We start from the raw sequence: 24,464 nt of genomic DNA, 5'->3' as shown, positions 1-24,464 counted from the left end.
TACGGACCCATTAGTTCTCGCAGAACATCTTGCGACCCATTTTGCCATGGCATCGGCGTCGGCCTCCTATCCAGCTGCTTTCCTTAATCAAAAACAGCAGGCTGAAGCTGTCGCCTTATGTTTCACCACTTGTGCGTCAGAATCTTACAACGAACCTTTCACTGAATGGGAATTTCTTTCTGCTCTATCTTCTTCTCATGATACGGCCCCTGGCCCCGATTCCATTCATAACCAGCTGCTTCAACATCTCAGTGCTCCACAACGGCACCATCTTCTTCGGGTGTTTAACCGTATCTGGCTCCAGGGTGACTTCCCTTCTCAGTGGAGGGATAGCATTGTGGTTCCTGTCCTTAAGCCTGGTCAGAACCCCCTATCTGTTGACAGCTATCGGCCAATTAGTTTGACCAATGTTGGCTGTAAGTTACTTGAACGGCTGGTAGCCCGTCGGCTCACTTGGGTCCTCGAATCTCGGGATCTATTGTCCCCATACCAGTGTGGCTTTAGAGAGGGACGATCTCCAATCGATCATTTACTTCGCTTGGAATCCGCAGTTCGGCAGGCTTTTTCCCAGCGCCGCCATTTGGTTGCAGTGTTTTTTGACCTTCGCAAGGCCTATGACACGGCCTGGCGCCATCACATCTTACTAACCCTTCATCAGTGGGGTCTTCGGGGCCCACTCCCGATTTTTATCCGCCAGTTCCTGATCCATCGGTCATTCAGAGTTCGAGTTGGTACTGCTTTTAGTTCTCCACGGACCCAGGAGACGGGCATCCCACAGGGTTCTGTCTTGAGTGTCCTTCTTTTCCTCATTGCTATCGATGGACTTGTGGCCTCTGTCGGTCCCTTGGTCGCTCCTGCCCTGTATGTGGATGATTTCTGCATTTGGGTTAGTTCCTCCTCGATGGCATCTGCAGAACGGCAGCTCCAGGTGGCTATACGGCGTGCCTCTGCATGGACCCACTCACACGGGTTTCAATTCTCTCCTTTAAAATCGCGGGTGGTCCACTTCTGTCGCCGTACTACGGTCCACCCTGATCCAGAGCTCTATCTTGCTGCACAACAATTGCCTGTGGTTCCACAGTTTCGTTTCCTGGGTCTTCTTTTTGACAACAAGCTCACTTGGCTGCCCCATATCAGACTCCTGAAGGTAGGATGTTTCCGTAAACTCAATGTCCTTCGCTTCCTTGCCCACTCCTCTTGGGGTGCGGACCGTTCCCTCCTCCTCCGTCTTTATCGTGCTCTAGTTCTGTCACGTTTGGACTATGGTTGTCAAGTTTATGGTTCAGCTGCTCCTTCCACGCTGCACGTGCTGGATCCGGTCCACCATCGTGGTATCCGTTTAGCCACCGGTGCCTTCCCTACTAGCCCTGTTGATAGTCTCCTGGTTGAAGCTGGGATCCCCCCCCTTTCTGTTCGGCGGTCCCAGCTTCTGGTGTCTTATGCCCTTACTATCCGTTCTTCTCCCGCTCATCCTTCCTATTCTATCCTATTTCCAGACCATGGACGTCGCCCGCCTGACTCCCGCCCTCGGGCGGGTTTACCGGTTGGGCTGCGCCTTGCGTCTCTTACCCGTGATTTCCGGCTTCCTTCTTTGTCCTGTCTTCCTCGCTCCCTCCCCTCCACCCCTCCTTGGTTAGTTCCTCGGCCTCGAATTCGGATGGATCTCCGCCGCGGTCCGAAAGATTCCATCTCCCCGGTGGTGTTCCGTTCCTTTTTCCGCCAAATTTTATGGGAGTTTCGGGATGCTGTTGTTTTTTACACTGATGGCTCTAAAGCTGCTGATCATGTTGGGTATGCCTTCACGTCCTTTGTTGGAACGGAAAATCATCTGCTGCCACCCTCATGTGGGGTGTTTACCGCGGAATTGATGGCCATATCCCGGGCCCTTACCTTTATTAAACAATCCCAACACAACCGCGTTTTGTTATGTACGGACTCGATGAGTGGCCTTCTTGCTATTGACCGGTGTTTTTCGCGCCATCCCTTGGTCTCTGCCATCCATGACCATCTCGCTGATCTTCACCGTGCTGCTTGTTCCATTGACTTCCTATGGGTCCCGGGCCATGTGGGTATCCCGGGTAATGAGCTCGCTGATCGTTTGGCTGGGGGAGCAGTTACTTACCCCCCGTTTTCTGTAACCCCTCCTGCAGCGGATTTACGGCTTCACATCAAATCCCACTTTGCACAGTCATGGGCCAGTTCTTGGGAGGCTACTCCACTGTCTAATAAACTTCGTGCCATTAAGGTGAATCCAGGCCCATGGCGTTCTTCCTTTCGCCTCTCCCGCAAGGACTCGACCACACTGTGTCGTCTCCGCATTGGCCATACCAGGCTGACCCATGGTTTCCTTTTGCGTGATGAGCCACCCCCGCTATGTGGTTGTGGAGCCTTCCAGTCAGTGGCCCACATTTTGGTTGAATGCCCCCTTCTTTTGGCTCTGTGTGCGAAGTACAGACTCCCCCACACTTTACCTTTGATGTTGGCTGACGATTCCCGGATGGTCTCTCTGGTTCTAGGTTTCCTCCGGGAGAGTGGTTTTTATTCTCAGTTTTAAAGTTTTTAATCTCCCTCTGGTGTTGGGGCAGGGCGGTGAGTGTTTGGGTGTCTCCCACTGTAGGCGGTGTTCAGAGATTCCCGATTCACCTCCCTGCCTGGAATCCTCTTTTCTTTCCCTTTTACTCTGTTTTTACCCCTTCTTTTTAAGGCTTGGTTAGTTTTTCTATTCCCATCCGTACTTTCTGCATTATAGCGGTTGTCCCTTTTAAGTCACAGGTGGTCTTGCCTATGCTGCTTCAGCATAGTGTTGGGTTCGTTCTCTTGCCAACTTCCCTCGTTTGTTTTTACTAATGACAACGTGACTGCCCTTTTACGTTTCCCCTTTTTCCGTTTTATTGTTCTGCCTTTTCTGAGATGTCCCGTTAGCAGCATGGAGTCTATTTGAAACAAGGGACTGATGACCTCGCTGTTTGGTCCCTTTCACCTCATACAACCAACCAACCAACCAAGCTCTCATCAGCAGCTGGCGGACGACGGTTCTCCAGTTAGCTTTATGTGGGTTCCTGGGCATGTCGGTATCCCTGGGGACGAAGCTGCAGATGCCGCGGCCAAGGCTGCGGTACTCCAGCCTCTGACAGCTTCTTGTTGTGTCCCTTCATCAGATTGTAGCAGGGTCATTTGTCAGCGCATTTTATCGCTGTGGCATGCCGATTGGGCTACACTTATGGACAACAGGCTTCGGGCCTTGAAACCTCTCCCCACGGCTTGGACGACCTCTTCACGCCCTTCTCGGCGAGAGGAGGTCGTTTTGGCCCGGTTACGAATTGGACACTGCCGTTCAGCCATCGCCATCTGCTGACGGCTGTACCGGTGCCGTTCTGCCCATGTGGGCAATTGCTGACGGTATGCGAAATTTTAACGCCCTGCCATGTACTCTGGATGACATTTTAGCGGATGACCCAGGAGCAGCTGCTCGTGTTCTTCGTTTTATCCACTTGACAAACGTGTCTAACCCCCCAGGGGGTCCACAACTCTTTTGTGGATACGTGCGTAGCGAGCACAGGACCCCGAGCTAATGTGGCCTTCCTTCCTTTCCGGGCTGCATACCTTCCCTTTCCGCATCCTTCCCCATCCCTATCTTCGCCCCTCCTCCCCCCACCTCTGGCTCTTTCCTTCCCTTTCTCCCCATCTGGGAGTATGGTTTGTGCCTACGTCCGGAGACGGACGCTCGTAAATGTACTGCATTCTTCGCCTTCCTTGCTTTTATGTCTTCTTCCTTCCTTTGTCCTTCTCTTTTCCTTACCTCTTCTCTTTCCTTTTTTCTCCGCTGCGGCGTTTGAGACCTCTCTTCTTTCCTTTCCCTTTCTCCTTCTTCCTCCCTGTGCGTGTCTAAAGGCCGACCCACGCCCTTTGTGCGTAGCCGGTGACGGGGTAACGCGTAATTCCCCGCCCCGGGTAGACAGGTAGGACACGTACGTACCCCCTGGTAACGGCCAGGCCCAGGGAGGGGTGATTACCCGAGCTGATACCTTCCGAAAATGCCGATTGGTCCCTCCGTCCGTTTGTCGGGAGGTGTGACCTGAGGTGTGAACAATCACCTAAGGCGGGAGTGCCCTCAGAGAGGGCCCCCACAAGGGAGGAGCGCGCCATCGGAGACGCCGGTAATCATGGGGGATTCTTCCGCAATGGTTTCCTCACCTTCCACTATGTCTGCTCACAAACGTAAGTATACTGAGTCTCAGCCACAGACGATTCTTCCATCGTTGCCACAGTTCCTTGTTGTTTCTCGGACTGATGAAGGTCATGACTTCTCCACGGTCAACCCTTTCATTATTCAGAAAGGTGTCGACGCAATTGCAGGTCCTGTAAAGTCTTGTTCCAGATTACGGAATGGCACCCTGTTGTTAGAAACACACAGTGCCCTCCAGGCACAAAAATTGCTGCGTACTTCTCTGCTCCACACCTTCCCTGTCCGGGTGGAACCGCACCGTACCTTAAATTCCTCGCGTGGAGTCGCATATACACGCTCCCTCGATGGATTGTCTGACGAAGAAATTCAGCACTATCTGTCTGACCAGGGCGTAACGGCAGTTCATAGAGTAATGAAACGGGTTGACACGAACATCATTCCAACCCGCACTGTCTTCTTGACATTTGACACAGTTCAACTCCCATCGAAAATCAAAGCAGGCTATGAGATAATTTCCGTTCGCCCTTACGTCCCAAACCCTACGCGTTGCTATCGATGTCAGCGGTTCAATCACACCAGCCAGTCCTGTTCCAATCCGGCCAAATGTGTTACGTGTGGCAAGGATGCCCATGAGGGTGCTTGTCCACCTCCATCCCCTCGCTGCATCAACTGTATGGGTGACCACGCTGCTTCCTCTCGAGATTGCCCCGTTTTTAAGGACGAAAAGCTCATCCAGGAAATAAGAGTGAAGGAAAAGGTGTCGACCTTTGCTGCTCGAAAATTATTCGCCAGTCGCAAGCCCACCGTGCCTCAGACAGGAAAATACAGCACTGGCCTTGCTTCTCCTCGGCCAACAAAGGAGGTGGCCACGCAGACTTGCGACCTCACATTTAGTGCCACGGTCGTCAGATCGGCCAGCGCAAAGATCGCTCGTTCAACCTCACCTCTTTCGCCTGCACACTCTATGGCTCGCCCTTCGTCGGGTTCTGCTAAAACTCGAGCCCAAAAGTCGGACGCCAAGTCTTCGAAAAAAGAGCATACTCGTGAAGAGTTTTTACGTACCGCAACTTCACAACCATCGGTTTCTCCTTCATCTAAACATCATTCTTCCAAGAAGGCTACAAAGAAACCCAGTTCCTCTCCTTCTCCGCCAAGGCGTGTCCCATCTACAGCACCACCTGGCGGAAATCGCCCTCGGCCGTCTTCTGTGTCGCCGAGGCGCACTGCTGGTGGCCGGTCAACCGGCCGATCGCTGGTGGCAGGTGCTGCTCCTGACCAACCTATGGATCAAGATCTTCTGCCTTCGGCTGAATGCCATTCCATGCTGTCGGTTGCTAGCTCCGAGCAGTCTTTGAGTTGACAGCAACTTTGGTCACATTCCTCCATTTTCTGTTCACCCCATGTCCATTATCCACTGGAATATCCGCGGCATTCGAGCCAATCGGGATGAATTGTCGGTCCTCTTACGATCCTACTCGCCGGTCATCTTCTGTCTTCAGGAAACAAAGCTGCGTCCCCATGACCGCTTTGTTCTCCCTCATTTTCAGTCCGTCCGATATGATCTACCCTCTGTTGAAGGCTCTCCAGCCCATGGAGGACTCATGATTCTTCTCCATGATACTCTCCATTATCACCCAATCCCCTTAAACAGTTCCTTCCAAGCTGTCGCCGTCCGTCTTTCCCTTTCTGGATACACATTCTCTCTTTGTACTGTATACATTCCATCATTCACACCAATGGCACGAGCTGATCTCCTTCATCTTCTTGGTCAGCTTCCACCCCCCTATTTGCTGGTTGGGGACTTCAATGCCCACCACCCGCTTTGGGGATCTCCACATCCTTGTCCACGTGGCTCTCTATTGCTAGACGTCTTCCACCAAGCGGATCTCGTTTGCCTCAACACTGGGGTCCCCACATTTTTGTCTGCCTCCACGACAAATTTATCTCATTTGGACCTTGCGGTCGGTACTGTTCCGCTAGCTCGGCGCTTCGAATGGTTCGCCCTTGATGATACACACTCGAGTGACCACTTTCCATGTGTCCTTAGACTGCAGCCTCCACTGCCATATATGCGCTCGCGACGCTGGAAATTTGCCCAAGCCGATTGGACACTTTTTTCGTCTTTAGCGACATTCGATGACCGTCGCTTTCCCAGCGTCGACGATGAGGTCGCACATATTACCGACGTTATTCTTACAGCTGCGGAACGTTCAATACCACGCACCTCCGAATTGCCCCGGCGCCTCCCAGTTCCTTGGTGGAACGAGGCATGCCGTGACGCACTACGTGAGCGGCGACGTGCTCTTCGCATTTTCAGTCACCATCCTACTTTAGCCAACTGTATCCGCTATAAGCAGCTCCGTGCGCGATGCCGTCGCGTCATCCGCGATAGCAAGAAGGCAAGCTGGAAATACTTTATTAGCTCATTTAACGCCTTCACTCTCTCCTCGGAGGTTTGGAGTCGGCTTCGACGGTTCTCAGGCGCGCCTAGTTTCTCCCCGGTCTCTGGGCTCACTGTCGCGCATGATACCTTAGTGGACCCCGTCGCAATTTCTAACTCGTTGGGTCAGCACTTTGCTGAGATTTCGAGCTCTTCAAATTACCCGCCAGCGTTTCTCCCGAAGAAAGGTGCAGCAGAAGTGCGACATCTTGCTTTCTCCTCTCAAAATCACAAAAGCTACAATACTGTTTTCTCCATGCGGGAACTCCAACATGCCCTCTCTTCTTCTCGCTCCTCCGCCCCAGGACCGGATGGTATCCATGTCCAAATGTTGCTGCATTTATCAACTCATAGTCTGCGTTACCTCCTTCGCCTTTACAATCGAATTTGGACCGACAGTACCTTTCCCAGACGGTGGCGGGAAGCTATTGTCGTTCCCGTTACGAAACCTGGAAAGGACAAACATCTCCCCTCTAGCTATCGCCCCATTTCTCTCACGAGTAGTGTCTGTAAGGTTTTGGAGCGTATGGTGAATTACCGTTTAGCTTGGTGGCTGGAATCCCGCAGTCTTTTAACACCAGCCCAATGCGGATTTCGGAAGCATCGTTCTGCAGTTGACCATCTTGTTGCTCTCTCCACTTATATAATGAACGGTTTTCTCCGGAGGCGCCAAACGGTAGCAATATTTTTTGATCTGGAGAGAGCATACGATACCTGTTGGAGGACAGGCATCCTCTGCACACTGTTCTCTTGGGGCTTTCGAGGCCGGCTGCCCCTTTTTCTTCGCGAATTTATGGCAGAGCGCACTTTTAGGGTGCGGGTGAACACTACTCTCTCCCGTACTTTCTCCCAAGAAAACGGGGTACCCCAGGGATCCGTGCTGAGTGTTGTACTGTTTGCCATCGCCATAAATCCAATTATGGATTGTCTCCCTCCTGATGTCTCGGGCTCCCTCTTTGTGGACGATTTTGCGATCTACTACAGCTCTCAACGGACCAGCCTTCTTGAACGACGTCTTCAAGGATGTCTCGATCGCCTCCACTCGTGGAGCATCGAAACCGGCTTCCGTTTCTCACCCAGTAAGACCGTTTGTGTCAATTTTTGGCGACGTAAGGAGTTTCTTCCGCCCTCCTTACATCTAGGTCCTGTCAACCTTCCGTTTTCAGACGTCGCTAAATTCTTGGGTCTTATGTTTGACAGAAAACTATGCTGGTCCTCCCACGTTTCCTATCTTTCGGCTCGCTGTCTGCGATCGCTTAACACCCTCCGTGTCCTGAATGGTACCTCCTGGGGAGCGGACCGAGTGGTCCTTCTCCGCCTCTATCGCGCCTTAGTGCGCTCGAAATTGGATTATGGAAGCATAGTCTACTCCTCTGCTCGGCCGTCTATTCTTCGGCGTCTCGACTCTATCCACCACCGTGGATTACGTTTAGTGTCTGGAGCTTTTTACACTAGCCCTGTAGAAAGCCTTTATGCTGAGACTGCTGAACCTCCACTGTCCAATCGTCGAGCAGTCCTCCTGAGTCGTTATGCTAGCCATCTGTCTTCCATGCCTGCTAATCCAGCCCATGACCTTTTTTTCGACGCCTCCTTTGATGTAGGGTATGCAGGCCGCTCCTCCTCCCTACTACCCCCGGGAGTCCGCTTCCGTCAACTGCTCCATTCTCTTTCCTTCCGCTTTCCTAAAACCTTCTTGACAACTTGGGGTACAGCACCGCCTTGGCTCCGTCCCCGGATCTGCCTGCTCCGTGACCTTTGTCAATTTCCCAAGGATGGTACCCCTACACTTGTTTATCGTCGGGCATTTGCTGCTCTATGTGCAGAAATGACGGACGCCACATTTATTTACACCGACGGCTCGAAAACATCGTTAGGTGTAGGGAGTGCCTATATTGTTGGTGACACCCCAAATTGCTTTCGGCTTCCCGACCAGTGTTCGGTTTATACTGCGGAGCTTTACGCTGTTCTCCAGGCTGTCCACTACATCCACCGCCATCAGCGGATACAGTACGTTATCTGCTCCGATTCTCTCAGCTCTCTTCTCAGTCTCCAAGCTCTTTACCCTGTGCACCCTCTGGTCCACCGGATTCAGGACTGTCTGCGCTTGCTCCACCTGGGGGGTGTCTCGGTGGCATTCCTCTGGCTCCCGGGACACGCTGGTATCTGTGGGAATGAGGCGGCCGATATAGCGGCCAAGGCTGCAGTCTCTCTTCCTCGGCCAGCTATTCAGTCGCTTCCCTTCACCGATCTACGGAGTGGTTTATGTCGCCAAGTTGCTCATTTATGGCATGCGCATTGGTCGGCACTTCCCCGTAATAAATTGCGGGAAGTGAAAGCCCTTCCTTGCGCTTGGACCTCTTCCTCCCGAACGCGTCGTCGGGAGGAGGTAATTTTAGCTAGACTCCGGATAGGGCACTGTCGTTTTAGCCATCGACATCTTTTAAGCAGCGATCCTCCCCCACTCTGTCCCCACTGCTCTCAGCTGTGGACGGTAAGACACCTTTTAATTGAATGCCCCTATTTTAATCCGTTACGCTCCCGTCTACAGCTATCGCCTGATCTATCGTCGATTTTAGCAGATGACACGCACTCAGCCGACCGCGTTCTCCAGTTTATTAGTGACAGTGACATGACGTCAGTCATTTGAAGTTTTTTTTTTAGGACAACCACCCCCTTTCTGTAGTGGATTTTTAAGCATTCTTCTATTTTATGTTTCTCCAATTTTCTGACTTTGTTCCCATTGCTGCTGGTTTTCAATTTCGGTTTTTTACTGTCTTAAGTCACGGGCTGGGCGCTAATGACCATAGAAGTTTTGCGCCCTAAAACCACAAAAAAAAAAAAAAAACGTGTCTAAGGACATTTGATTATGCTGTTTTTTAATGCTATGCCTTTTAATGTCTTTTATAATGTTGTCCCTTTTAGTTGCTGTTTTAACCTTGTGCATCTTGGTGCTTTCCTAACTTAGTCTGGGCGCTAATGACCATTGTAGTTGTGCCTACCCTTGTAGTTTGGTTATTTCCCCTCTCTTTTAAACCAACAACAGCAACCTACAAGCTCTGCATCTGAGGTTGGGGGTCTCGCCAAACCCTCACACAATGAATATAGACTGCTTAGGCAAAAAGTGAGTGGCAGTAGGTGACTGAGGCTTAAACTGCCTCATTGAATGTTCCATGCCTTCCCAGTTTCACGATGACTTCCTCCAGTGGAATTGCGGCGGTTTTTTCCACCATCTGGCTGAGCTATGGCAACTGTTAAGCTTTACACCTGCTATCTGCATTGCCCTACAGGAAACCTGCTTCTCGGCAATGTGGACCCCTGCCCTCCGTGGCTATGAGGGATACTACAGGAACTGTAGTGACTGTAATAGAGTGTCAGGTGGAGTTTACGTTTATGTCCTAAACTCAGTGACACTGTGCCCTTTCAAGCCCCTCTTGAAGCTGTGGCTGCCAGAATAAGGATGATGCAGGAAATAGCTGTCAGTGATGTATATCTTTCTCCAGATTGTGCAGTACCCCTGAAGGTTATTAGTTGCACTGATTGATCAACTCCCTAAACCTTTCCTACTTTTGGGAGATTTTAATGCCCATAGCCCCTTGTGGGGTGGCACTGTGCTTACTGGCCAAGGCAGAGATGTCTAAACTTTACTGTCTCAGTTTGACTTCTGCCTCTTAAAAACTGGAGCAGCCACACATTTCAGCGTGGCTCATGGTAGTTACTCGACCATTGATTTATCAGTTTGCAGCCCAAGACTTCCCCCGTCTATCTGCTGGAGAACACATGACGACCTGTGTGGTAGTGACCATTTCCCTATATTTCTCTCACTGCCCATGGACGCCTACCCAGGCTGGCTTTAAACAAGATGGATTGGGATAGTTTCACCTCTGCGGGCACGGTTGAATCTCCACCACATGGTAACATCAATGTCATGGTTGAGCAAGTGACTACAATAATTGTTTCTGCGGCAGAAAACAAAACATGATCCCTTGCTCTTTAAGATGCCCCCCACCCCCTCTCCCCGGTGAAAGACAGTCCCTTGGTGGTCTCTGGAAGCCGCTTAAGCAATTAAGGAGGGTCAGCGAGCTCTACAGCGGCATAAGTGGCACTCTTCCCTGGAGCACCTCATAGCCTTTAGACGGCTCTGTGACCACGTTCGCCAACTTATCAGACGACGGAAGCAAGAATGTTGGTCGAGATACATGTCAACCATTGGGTGCCATATGTCACCTTCCAAAGTCTGGGCAAAGATCAAACGTCTTTTCGACTACCGGACCCCAACAGGTGTTACCATAAATGGTGTGTGGTGTGTTATCTACCAACGCAAATGTTTGCTGAGCACTTTGCTCGAGCCTCTGCGTCGGAGGACACACCCCCACCCTCAAGCCTTTCGCACTCTCATGGCGGCTGGAAGTCCTCTCCTTCACTATACGCCACAGTGAATCCTATAACACCCCATTTACAGAGTGGGAACTCCTCAGTGCTCTTGCACATTGCCCTGACACAGCTCCTGGGTGTGATTGGATCCACAGCCAGATGATTTAACATCTTTCATCTGACTGCAAGCGACATATCCTCATCTTCAACCAGATCTGGTGCGATGGCGTCTTTCCATTGCAATGTTGGGTGAGCACCACCATTCCAGTGCTCAAACCCGGTAAAAACCTGCTTGATGTTGATACCTATTGGCCCATCAGCCTCACCAACATTCTTCGCAAGCTTCTGGAATGTATGGCGTGTCGGTGGTTTGGTTGGGTCCTGGAGTCAGGTGTCCTGGCTTCATGTCAGGGCGGCTTCCGCCAGGGTCGCTCTACCACTGATAATCTTGTTTCCCTCGAGTCTGCCTTCCGAACAGCCTTTTCCAGGCGCCAACACCTGGTTGCCGTATTTTTTGACTGTAAAGCATAAGACATGACCTAACGGCATCATACCCTTGCCACATTATATGAGTGTGCTCTCTGGGGTCCACTCCCAATTTTTATCCAAAACTTACTGTCGCTCCGTACTTTCCGTGTCCAGGTTGGTGCCTCCAGTAGTTCCATCCATATCCAGGAGAATGGAGTCCCTCAGGGCTGTGTATTGAGTGTGTCTCTATTTTCAGTGCCCATTAACAGTATAGCAGCAGCTGTTAAAAGGGTCCTCGGTCTAACCTTCTCTATATGCAGACGACTTCTGCATTTCGTACTGCTGCTAAAGTACTGGTGTTGCTGAGCGGCACCTACAGGGAGCCATCCACAAGGCACAGTCATGTGTTCTAGTCCACGACTTCCAGTTTTTAGCCGCAAAGTTGTGTGTAATGCACTTCTGTCAGCATTTTACCGTTCATCCAGACCCAGAACATTACCTTCGTGACGATCCACTCACTGTAGTGGAGACATATTGAGTCTTAGGACTGGTTTTTGACGCTCAATTGACTTGGCTCCCTCATCTTCGTCAGCTTAAGTGGAAGTGCTGGCAGCACCTCAATGCCCTCTGTTGCCTGAGCAACACCAATTGGGTTGCAGAACGCTTTACGCTGCTGCAGCTCTATGGAGCCCTTGTTCAATCCCGAATTGACTGTGGCAGTGTGGTTTTTTCAGCAGCACCCTCAGTGTTGCATTTACTCGACCCTGTGCACCACTGCGGGGTTAGACTAGCGACAGGAGCTTTTAGCACGAGTTCAGTGACCAGCCTACTGGTGGATGCTGGGGTCCCTCCATTGCAGATCAGACGTGCACAACTGCTCGCCGGTTACACTGCACACATTCGTAGTTCTCCTGAGTATCCAAATTACTGTCTCCTTTTCCCGCCCTTGGCAGTCCACCTCCCACACCGGCGGCCCAAGTCGGGGCTAACGATTGCAGTTCGTGTGCGGTCCCTTCTCTCCAAACTGGAGTCCTTCCCTTTAACACCTCCACTTACGGTCCGTTCACATATGCCTCCATGGTGTACGCCTCGGCTGTAGCTTCGTCTGGACTTTTTCTACATGGCCCTTAGGATGCTGTTAACCCCACAGCTCTCCATTGTCACTTCCTTTCGATTCTTGACTTACTCTGGAGTTCTGACGTTTTTAACACTGATGACTTGATGGCTGATCATCACGAAGGCTTTGTGTATGTTCATGGAGGACATATTGAACAGCAATCCTGGCCAGATGGTTGCAGTGTTTTCACCGCAGAGCTGGCGGTCATATCTTGTCCTCTTGAGCACATCTCCTCATGCCCTGGCGCATCATGTCTCCTGTGTACTGACTCATTGAGCAGCCTACAAGCTATCGACGCATGCCATCCTCTATTAGCGTTCATCCAGGAGACCATCTATACCCTGGAATTGTCCCGTCATTCAGTGGTGTTTGTGTGGACCCCAGGACACGTTGAAATCCCAGGCAATGAATTTGCCGACGTCAAACAGGTGACACGGAAACCACTTCTGGAGATGGGCATTTCCAAAGCTGACCTGTGTTCTGTCTTACGCTGCAGGGTTTTCAGGCTTTGGGAGACGGAATGGCGTAACAGTATGCACAAGCTGTGTCGTTAAGGAGATGACAAATGCGTGGAAGTCTTCCATGCGGTCCTCTCACAGAGAATCAGTTGTCCTCTGCTGGCTCCACATTATCCATACTGCTAACACATGGTTACCTACTCCGTCACGAGGACCCACCTCTGTGTCGCTGTGACTACCAAATGACAGTCGTCCACCTCTTGCTGGATTGCCCACTTTTAGCTGCTCTTCGGTGGACTTTCAACTTTCCCAGCTTCCTTACCTTCGGTGTTGAGTGAAAATGCCTCAGCAGCAGCTTTAGTTTTACATTTTATCAGTGAGAGTGGGTTTTATACTTCTAAGTAGGTTTTAGCTCATGTCTTTGTCCCTCTGCGTCCTCCACACTAGTGCTTTTAGAGTGGAAGTTTTAGTGTGTTGCAGAGTGGCTGGCTTCTCCTTTTTATTCTTGTGGCCTGCCAGCCACTGTAATCTGCTTTTTTGTTTTACTCTCTTCTGTTCCTAGCATCTGTTATTTTCTTGCCCTCTTTTATTCCTTTTAGGGTTGGTTGCCTTCCCTTCGTTCTTGTGGTTTTTCCTTTCTTTCCGTTTTGTGTTATATGTCTCGTCTATCTTATTCCCACACTTGTGGGATTGTTTTATTGGGAACAAGGGACCGATGACCTCATAGTTTGGTTTCTTCCCCCCTCTTTTAAACCAACCAACTCATCCAGTGTGTAGTAAATAATTCTTTTAAACTTGATCCATAGTTCCTGTGCATGCTCCTGCCCTCTGCTGAAAGTTTGAAGTTCCTCACTGAGATAATGCCACTTCTGATTTTTTTTATGTAGTTCACTGAACATATAGATATTTCTTCTTGTTTTAGTTGTCCTTTGTATTTTGGTAATAATTGTTGCCACACCAGCGTCATGCTCACTGATTCAAATTTCGATTTGTTCCCATTTCATTCAGTGTATTGTCATCTATCTGTTTTAGATAGTTTTCAGAGAAGGCATTTAGTGATGTTTAACCGGCTGTCTTAGCACGTCCACCAGTAGCGAAGTGGTAATTTTCCCCATTGATTGTTGGATGATTAAAGTCTCTACCAGTGATTACAGTATGATTGGGGAACTGAAATACAAGTGAACTGATGTTTTCTCTAAAGTTTTTGCTTATATCAGGAGATGAGTCTAATGGGTCATAGGATCCAATGCTCAACCCTGATACTGAGTCGTTGTTCAATCACTTGCATGTAGCTTCAATTTCTGTCAGTGGATTTGAATTTGTCTGCTGTGAAAAATACACCACCTTCATTTCCCATTTGACTATCTTTTCGATATACACTTACAATTTCCCTCAGAATCTCACTGTTATAGATTTCAGGTTTCAACCAGCTATCTGTACATGGTTTTATGAGAGCTTCACTGCTTTTCAGGGGCACTTCGTAGTCTAACGTATTGTTCGGAATGCTTTGGCAGTTAACCAATAACATTTGAATACTCTTCATCTGTGGGTGGTGTTTCTTTCAATCTTACAGTGATACATCTGTTTTTCCTACAGCTATTGTTATCTGGATGGAATGGTGAGTCGTGTAATCTAAATAAATGCTTGTTTGTTCCCCACATAGTCAGCTACCTGGGCAGCAGCCTGTGATGTGTAGTTCACACCTGACCCATTTAAGGGGCCCATACAGTCTTCAACCCTATGGTGCAAGGTCAGGAAGTAGCAGCCTAGCTTGCTGCCGAACTTTTGACATGTATGGTTCAGTCCTGCCACTTGACTCAGAAGCAAGGGGCCATATCAGTTTTGGTGACAATGCTGCAAATTAAGAGCTTTGTTGAAACTCCATGGCTAGATCTCATTAAGTTTGATTCTAGTGAATTGTTTTAATATTGCATTTTAGTTGGAGTTGCTAAGTCTGATTAGAAGTTTGCACTGTTGATTAAATGTTTGCTCTTAGAAAGTGCACTGTTCATTGAGAGTGCAAATTAGGGCTAAACAGTACCATAATTTCTCCAATTTGTTAAATGCATTTAGTGTTTAGATATTTTAGAAATGCTTGTTTCTGTATGCTCTGGCATCAGTATATATTCAACTGTAATCTGAAAGGCGTTATTCTATATGGGGATTAATTCAACATTTTATGTTCTTTACTATGTAACGTTAATGGAATATTTATCACTGTCCACAGGAGACTGATTACTCTTGCACAATAAGGCTTCCATCGGCAGAATTTACTCGCATTTGCCGAGACTTGAGCCAGTTTGGCGAATCGTGTGTAATTTCATGTTCGAAAGAGGGAGTAAAGTTTTCTGCAGCAGGAGACATTGGTTCAGGTAAGGAATTGGCAGTATTTGGTCTTTCAGATTGGCTATAATGGAAAGCTTACTCTTGTAAGTTACAAAATAAACTGACAGTGGAATTTTTTCGCCACCAGAGAAATTTCTAAATATGTAAAATGCCTTTATTTCATTAGGCACAAAGTGCATAGCATCAATGGTTTGAAGTGAAATTTGCAGTCAACAGCTATCTTAAAGATTTTGTTAACATGTAGGTTACTGTAAAACAAAGCAATCCACATGGTATCATATTTGTTTTTAACTATTTGATATTTTCCTATTTTTGAGTCCAGATAATGTTTATGGCACATTAACTGCAATATTGCACAGGTACTTAATTTCCTGAAGTTACTTTTATTACTAGTAAAGTAACATATAATTATTTTACAGCTAATATAAAATTGGCACAGACAGCTAATGTTGACAAAGAGGAAGAAGCGGTGACCATTGAAATGCAAGAACCAGTCACTTTGACATTTGCATGCAGATACCTATCATCTTTTACAAAGGCCTCACCTCTGTCACCTGTTGTAAGTACAAAAGTATTTAGTGATTTGTTGTTTTCAGAGTTTGTCAGCTGTTTCGGGCTACAACTTTTACTGGTAGCAGTTGAGGCATGTACTAGTTGCAGAAGTGACTGTTTTGCTAGCATAAACTCTGTTAAAAGTGTGGAACTAAGTGTTAAATTTTCATCCATTACAGTGTACATTGTGATATGCAAATGCTGGTGTAAAGCTGAAGCAGTTTTTATTCTGCACATTTGCTGCTACAATGAGTGTTTGCAGTTATTGGGATTTTTGTCTATGCAGCTTTAGTTGTGAAATCTCATTGGCAACAGCTCATGAAATTATGCATGGTGCTGTAGCACCACCATTCTTATTTTAGAGAACTCTCGTAAAACTTCTTTGCGGACACCGTATTTTTGTACATACCGTACCAAGCTTGATGCACATCACGAGGATTTTTAATTGGTGCATTGGTTAAACATGTTGTTGTAGTACTCAAATTTATGCACAGAAACCACAAAATATGAAACTTCAGTTTTGGAAGCAAGTCAACGTGGCACCTGCTCAGTTTCCTTAAGGGACCCACACATGTTCAATAATACAGTCAAACTGTCTATACATTGACCACCTGAGGATGTATATTGATGTATTGTCAATACTAGAAATATTGATGAGCAGTATTGATCTCAAAATATTCTGAGTATTGTCAATACATACTGTACATGTGAGGTGCAGTATTGATGATTTGACAATATTTTCCAGTCAGATGTTGACAGAACCTCAGGAACAAGCCACATGGTGTTAATGTGCACTGTTTATTTTTCAGTGCACAGTTGTGTGTAACGTACCCAGATCGTTTTTAAGGAGTCTTCACACAATAGGCCTCTGCAAGGGTAATCGTGTATACCACTTTAGGATGGTTAACAGATTCACTGTGACACTGCTTACTACGGTAATATGAAAATATTGTATTGGTTGGTGTATTACATAGCAGTTTGGAAAAATGCTACCATTTTGAAATATACTAGTAAGAGATCTGTGAAATGCAATTTCACCAAACTGTCACAATATGGAAAGAGTTTTTGCATTAATTATCTGAAGAGGTTCTTGACAGGCAGATATAATTCCTTCGCAGGTTTCCACAAAATTTTACTGATTGTGGTGACTGATACTAGAGAACTAAATTGAGTATTAGAATGAACTGCGTGATGCAAAAATTTGTTTCTCCTAATCGCTTGTCGATTGTGATTGCCTCTGCCATTAACGTATTTTGCTTCCTTCTCTGTTCTATCATGTATCAACACTAATAATTTGATGCATGATGTAGGAGGGCTCATTGAAAATAATTTGACATCTTTTGCACCTGTAGTTCAGAGTTCAGTTGGTAAATTAACAACTGACCAGTCACTCCATTCCACCTCCCCTCAGGCGCATTTCGTCTTCTTCATTATTTTCTGTTGCTCACAAGCTACAGCTAATATACTTGCACATCTTAACCAAGCAAAATAGCGCTATCAACTGACAATTTGTTCAGTAATGTTGATAGTGTGAGGTCTCAGCACTATATTGAAGATATGACAAACTAGAATTGTTGTCAAATATTGGCTGTTTGCAGGCCCCTTTATATTGTATCATCCAATCCCAGCCTGATACATGTCTCCCGCAGGTGGCTCACCTCTCTTTAGCGAGTTCGTATTTTTCTACCATGGGTCCCCAGTCTTTGCAGCACCTTTTACATTTCTGTGCTGCATGTCTATCCTCCTCCTAATCTTTTCCCCTTCCTTGGGGAACATGTCTGGGTTTTTTTTGGGAATGTATTCTGCATTTTCAGTAGCTGACATAAGAACAGTCTCATCACTGTTTTTCATTTATCCGTTTTTCCTTTCTTTGTTAACCTTCTCCTATCCTCCCTCTGCTTTGCCATTCGAAACTTCTCTTTTCCTTCTTCCTTCCTGTGCGCTCCTGAAGGCCTGGTTGCTCGCAGGTTATTGGCTAGTCACAAACTGTGTGTCTACCATCTGGCACCTACAGTACTGTTCTTGCTAAGTTTCGTTCCATGGAGGGCTGCACCATCCTCGTTGGGATTCTCTCAGAATCTGTCTGAGAGGTGCCCTCGGCTGACGTTAATAAACTTAACCTGATCTGCCTTAACACAGGAACACCCATGTTCCTTTCAGACTCCACGCACACTTATTACCATTTGGTTCTGTGCTAAGTTCTTTTGTTCTTGCTAAGTTTCGTTCCATGGAGGGCATGACCATGCAGACATACGAACTCAAATTCAGCACTGCAGTTGTGAAATCACCCAGTGTCATGGTAGCATTGCCATCTCCTCGTCCAGCTGTGCAACAAGTCACCAAACTTTCGCCTCCTGGGGCGAAGTCACCTGCTACACAACCGGCAGGCCAGAAAGGACAGGAGGAATACCCCCACAAAGACTTTCTACACCCCTCCATCCAACAAACCTCTGAGTCTTCCTGTGCCAAATGGAAAGGCTCCAAGAAGTCAAACTTGTCACATGATTCCCTCGCCCAGCCAACCTCCATGCCGCCAGTGTCCATCGCCACCATTTTTCTGCCCCGGACTCAGCAGATCAACAGAGGGAGACTGCCGATGCCTCTGTAAATCTTGTGGAGCAGGTTTCTCCAGCCCCTGCACCCTGTAGCAATGAGTCTTTCAAAGCTGGCGGCACTCGGCAGCCGCCGAGGTGATACCCCTTCAATTTTTCCCTCCTCCCTTTTCCTTATTATGACTTCTTCAGTGGAACATTCATGACCCTTGATCCAACAGGGGATTTATGGCTGCTCTTAGAATCGCAGCATCTGCTTGTTCTCTGCTTACAGGAAACAAAATTGTGTCCTCGACAGCTTTGAGCTCCGGCATTTCTTGTGGAGAATCATGCTGCTCATATGGGATGGTGATCATAGTCAACCCACCTCTGTGACTACCCGCCTTCAAGCTGTTGCAGTTCGCCTTTCCCTTCCTCACTTGGCCTTTTACCTTTGTACCATTTACGTTCTTCCATCGTTCGATGTCACCAAGGCAGACTTCTTCCAGCTTACCGGGCAGCTACCTTGCTCATCTCTGCTGCACCATCCTCGTTGGGATTCTCTCAGAATCTGTCTGAGAGGTGCCCTCTTGGCTGATGTTAATCAACTTAACCTCATCTGCCTGAACACAGGAACACCCATGTTCCTTTCAGACTCCACGCACACTTATTACCGTTTGGGCCTATACTTCTGCAGAGCCCAGCTTGCCCATTCTCATGAGTGGTCCATTCTGACAGCTACTTGAGTGACCATTTCCTGTGTGTTATCTGTTTGCGACTCCTACCCCTCCTGCGCGTGTGCTCATGAGGCTGTTCGTTAAGGCTGAGTGGAGGCTTTACTCTTCCCTGGCAACCTTCGACAAATGTTTACCCGGTTGTAATGACCAGTTAGAATATCTTACAAATGTTATCCTTACTGCCACAGTACGTTTCATTCCTCACATTTCCTCTTTTATCACACTGTCGCAGTCCTCGGTGGGATGAGGCGTGCCGTGACAGTTCGTGTGCTCCACGTTTTTAGCTGTCATCCTATGATGGCAAACTGCAATTGTTATAAACAGTTGCAGGCACTCTGTCATTGCGTTCTTTGGGATAGCAAAAAGCTAACTTGATTTCATTCACTAGTTCCTTTAACAGTTCCACTACCTCTTCCGTTGTTTGGACCTGATGGTAGCAGATGTCATAGTCGACCCTGTTGCTATCTCCAACATCTTGGACTACCATTTTTGGGAGATTTCGAGCTCCTCCCACTGTCACCCAGCCTTCCTCCATCTGAAACAAGTGGAGGTGGCTTGAGTGATGTCCTTCTCCTCACAGAATCATGATTCCTACAATGCTGCCTTTACTATGAGGGAGCTAGGTCACGCTCTCACTTCAGCCCAAGCCTGTGCCCCAGGACCAGACAGTGTTTACATTCAGATGTTGCTGCACCTTCCTCTTGCGGGCAAGCACTTTCTGCTTCATAAGTACAACTGCATCTGGTCAGTGGGCAAGTTTCCTAGATGCTGGTGTGAAGCCACTGTCATACCCATACCTAAACCCAGTAAGGACAAGTACCTCCCTTCTAGCTACCGCCCCATTTCTCTCACCAACTGCTTTTGCAAGGTGATGGAACATATGATTCATGCCTGTCTGGTATGGTGACTAGAATCTCGCCATTTACTAACCACTGCACAGTGTGGATTTAGAGCAGGCTGTTCAGTGGTTGACCATCTTGTCACTTTGCCCACCCTTGTCATACTGGTTTTATGTAGAAATTCTAGGCTGTGGCCATGGTTTTCAGTTTGGAGAAACCCTAAGACACCTGCTGGAGGATTGGCATGCCCCTTACTCTCTACATGTTAAGCTTCTGTTGCCACATAACCCGTTTACTTCAGGAATTCTTAAAAGACAGAGTTTTCAAGGTACATGTGAGTTCTACCTTGTCGGACACCTTTATGCAGGAAAACGGTGTCTCTCGGGGTTCTGTCTTAAGCATCGTCCTCTTTGCTATTGCCATTAAACCTATAATGGCCTGTCTCCCACCAGGTGTCTCTGGCTCTATTTCGTTGACATTTTGCCATCTACTGCAGTTCTATATGGAGTTGTCTCTTTGAGCGGCATCTTCAGTGATGTCTCGATTGTCTTCACTCGTGGAGCATCGACTACGGCTTTCATTTTCCACAGAAAAACCCATTTGTATGAATTTTTGGTGGCGCAATTGGTTTCTTCCATTGTCTTTGGGTCTTGGGCCTGTTGCTCTTCCATTTGTTGAAAATACAAAATTCCTGGGGCTCATAGGAAACTTTCTTGGTCCTCACATGAGTCTTACCTGGCAGCTCCCTCTACGCAGTCCCTCAATGTCCTACGTGTCCTCGGTGGTACTTCCTGGGGAGCAGATCGAACCACCCTCCTCCATTGTACCGGTCCCTTGTCTGTTTGAAACTAGATTATGGATGTTCCATTTATGCATATGCACGTCTGAACCTTTTACACTGTCTCAATACTGTCCACTATTGTGGCATCCATTTTACCACTGGCGCCTTTTACACTAGCCCGGTTGGGAGACTATGCAGAAGCTGCTGAACTACCACTGTCCTACCACCGTGACCACCTCAGCAGATATGCATGCTGTGTGTCTGCCATGCATGGCCACCAATCCTATGCCACCTTCTTTGATGATTCCTTTGACCACTAGTATGGGGTTTGCCCCTCTTCAGTTACCTTCTTGAGATGCCTTTCGCTTCTTGCTCCGGCAGCTTAACTTCACGCTGCCTGCAACTTTTGTGGTGGGTGTGAACCCTTCACCTCCTTGGCTTTGTGTGCTGGCCCGTGTTCACCTTGGCCTTCATCCACTTCCTAAGGACAGCACTCCAGCCTCACTTTATCACCTTCAGTTTCACGATCTCTGTACGGAACTTCGCTATAGTACCATTGTGTACACTGATGGCTCTCGGACTGACCTTGGTGTCAGCTGTGCCTTTGTCATTGGCACTGACATTTTTCAGTATTGGCTTCCAGAACACTGCTCAGTATTTACAGCAGAGCTTCTTGCCCTCTATCAGGCCATGCAGTATGTCTGGCTACAGAGGCTTTTCAGTGGTGTCATCTGCATATCAGACATTTCAAATGACATACATAAAACTGAAGTCAGGGAGTATGAATTAAAAAAACGCCTTTAGTCACAAATTTTTGCATTTTATTAAATACATGATACATTTCAGATCCTGTGGGTCCATCATCGGGTGTAACTTGTTTTAATACACAATTTATTTTTGCTCTTGAATTAGGTGAAATGCATATTCCATATAATCGAAGAAAAGCATTTGTAACTTTTTAACACAATCATTCATTCATTTCACCATCCTGTTCGTGCATAACATTTCATTCAAGGGACACATCTGCATACACATTTTTGTGTATCTGCAGATCTGTGAAGTGTTTAAAAGATGTGTGTGCAGATGTGTCCTTTGAATGAAGAGTAATGCATGTGAACAGGATGGAGAAACAAATGCCTGATAGTGTCTAAAATGGTTTTAAAGATTATGTGGAAAATGCATTTCACTCATTTAAGAGCAAAAGTAAATTGTGCATGAAGGCAAGTTGCACTTGATGATTGGACTCACAAGGTCTGAAATCCATCTTGTATTTAATAAAATGCAAAAATTTGTGATGAAAGGCATTTTTTAATTCATACTCCCAGAATATTCAGTTTGATGTATGTCATTTGGAATGTCTTCCTGATGTACATTTCGTGTAAAAATATCAGGCGTGTATTGTAATGCTGGCATACCTCTATTCCATATTGGTAGTTTAAAGATGCCTTTGTGATTGTAGGAAAATAAATTTTTGGTGATAAACTAGCAAGATTTGAAAAATGTGAACACGATTATGTTGGTTTGAGGTGAAGGTACTCGTGCAAAAGTGTGTCCATTTTAAATTTGAGTATATTGTGGAATGTGTCAATGATTTTTACATACCAACCAAGTTTTATTTAATTGCTTTTGAAGAAAACTTTAAAGGTGGTCTGCACATCCATGATACATTGGTGAAACACACTGGACTTGCATTCGGGAGGACGACGATTCAATCCCGCGTCCGGCCATCCTGATTTAGGTTTTCCGTGATTTCCCTAAATCGCTCCAGGCAAATGCCGGGATGGTTTCTTTCAAAGGGCACGGCCGACTTCCCTCCCCGTCCTTCCGTAATCTGATGAGACCGATGACCTCGCTGTCTGGTCTCCTTCCCCGAAACAACCCAAACATCTGCCAAATTTCTAAGATGTGGTTTGTTGCTCCTTCTCATAATGTGATTTGCTGCAAATAAACTTTCTAACAATTTTTTGGACAAGGATCAGTGTGATGTTAAAATGGTAAGACCTCTTGCTCGGAGGATACAGCTTGGTAACATGAATTGTGTGTTACTGGAACCCACTGCAGTTTTTGTCTTCATCTCTGAATACTTGTCACAGTGATAATGTTTCAGACCAACAATGACCACAATCACATCATTAAAGGTTGTATGTGTTTGCACTGTATATCCATATTATTACTTGTTAACATTGATGTATTGTACTTGCCTGTAGACAGAATTCTTAATGCTATTGAAACAACATTACTAACTGGTTGAGCAAATGAATTACTGCACATATTTGATTTCTTGTCAAAAGTTGGGGCAATATTGCAACAACATTGCTCAGTCTCTAAGTTTTATTCTGCTCATGAAGCACCAGTGTTCAAATTTCAGTTTTTCATCCAGATAACGTTGTAAATGTAGCCTGTACCTTAATAGTAGGTACAGAACCAGCTTTTGGCACTGAAAGTTTGCCAATTGATGTCACTTGAAAGCTTGGATTACATGCCCATATTTTTTATAAAATGCTTGGATTCTGCCATGTTCAGAGATATGGTGGCAGCTTCAACTTTTCTGTTGGAGCACCACATTCCTGCTCCTTGGCATTTATGTTTCTTTGACAAGTTACAGAAGTCATTGGTTGTATTAACACTTCAGTGTGAATTGAGTAATCATGTGTTTCATAATTATAATTCCTCAGTTTCTACTTATCTACTGTATTTCCTGCAGCTAAAGTGTGGAGATACTTAAATTCCTTAGCAAACTAATCCTGGCATGCAACATATGAGAATGTATGCCAAGTAATAAAGGATGAAGGGCATGGCTGGTAACAATTCAGTGGCTCTAAATTTATCGCACTGTTCTTGAAAACAGCTGTTTATTTCTGTGTAAATTTCTTAAAAGTTTTGTAGAGATTGAATTGACTTGATTGAATTATTGTGGTGACCTGTTGGATGCTTTTTAATTTTCTGTGCTGTCCTCAGTTTCTTAGTGATAAAGTCAATGACTTGGATACTCCATATGGCTTTCTTGTGTATGGGAAATTCGCAAAAAACAGTTCAAATGTTCACATGAAGTTCTGGATTATTATAGTATCCTTAAGAGGGAGTGTTGCTGCAAATAAAATATTGTCATAACAGGTGGTGAGCTGTAATGTCTTGCCAACAATTTGGCACTATTCATTGCATGACGTTGAAAATCATTTAAGAAAATTGTTGAGTTGGCATGTGGCTCCCACAGCTATTGGAGGTTTCCATGTGCATTTTTAACAATTGCCAAAATATCAGGGTCACTTATTTCCATGTTACCTGTCGGGCAAGTACAGTAATGCTGTAGTACTGTTTACACTCCCATCACATGATCTGCAATTGTTGTGCAGTAATAATTAGATGTTGAACTGACAGTGCATGTCATACCATTTATCTGCTGCACTTACTGCAGCCAGGTGTTCCTGCTGCTTGTATAACTCACCTCAATGCTTGCAAACTACAGAACATAAAAGCTAAAATTAAGCTGTTTATACAGTAATGGTGTGTATATTACGATATGCAAAATCAGGTTTGTTATGGTAAGGAAATAAATGCTGTCAGGTAAATAAAAATGGAAATTTTCTTATGTACACATCTTCTTGGACATTAAATGAATAAAACTGAAACACTTGTTT

At 46.6% G+C, this 24,464-nt stretch overlaps 1 protein-coding gene across 1 annotated transcript in view; it reads left to right on the top strand.

Annotated features, from left to right (window-relative positions):
- The window catches only part of LOC126100444 (proliferating cell nuclear antigen), a 40,271-nt gene that overhangs the window by 14,595 nt on the left and 1,212 nt on the right, over positions 1–24,464 (top strand). Inside the window, exons 3-4 of the mRNA XM_049911051.1 lie at positions 15,268–15,412; positions 15,806–15,945. Of these exons, the coding sequence (XP_049767008.1) occupies positions 15,268–15,412; positions 15,806–15,945 (285 nt within the window). The remainder of the gene's footprint in view (positions 1–15,267; positions 15,413–15,805; positions 15,946–24,464) is intronic.

The sequence above is a fragment of the Schistocerca cancellata genome, chromosome 9, assembly GCF_023864275.1.
Source record: "Schistocerca cancellata isolate TAMUIC-IGC-003103 chromosome 9, iqSchCanc2.1, whole genome shotgun sequence".
NCBI classification, from domain to species: Eukaryota; Metazoa; Arthropoda; class Insecta; order Orthoptera; family Acrididae; genus Schistocerca; species Schistocerca cancellata.
Note: the sequence above shows the minus strand (reverse complement) of the source record. Positions and strands in the feature narration are given on the sequence as shown.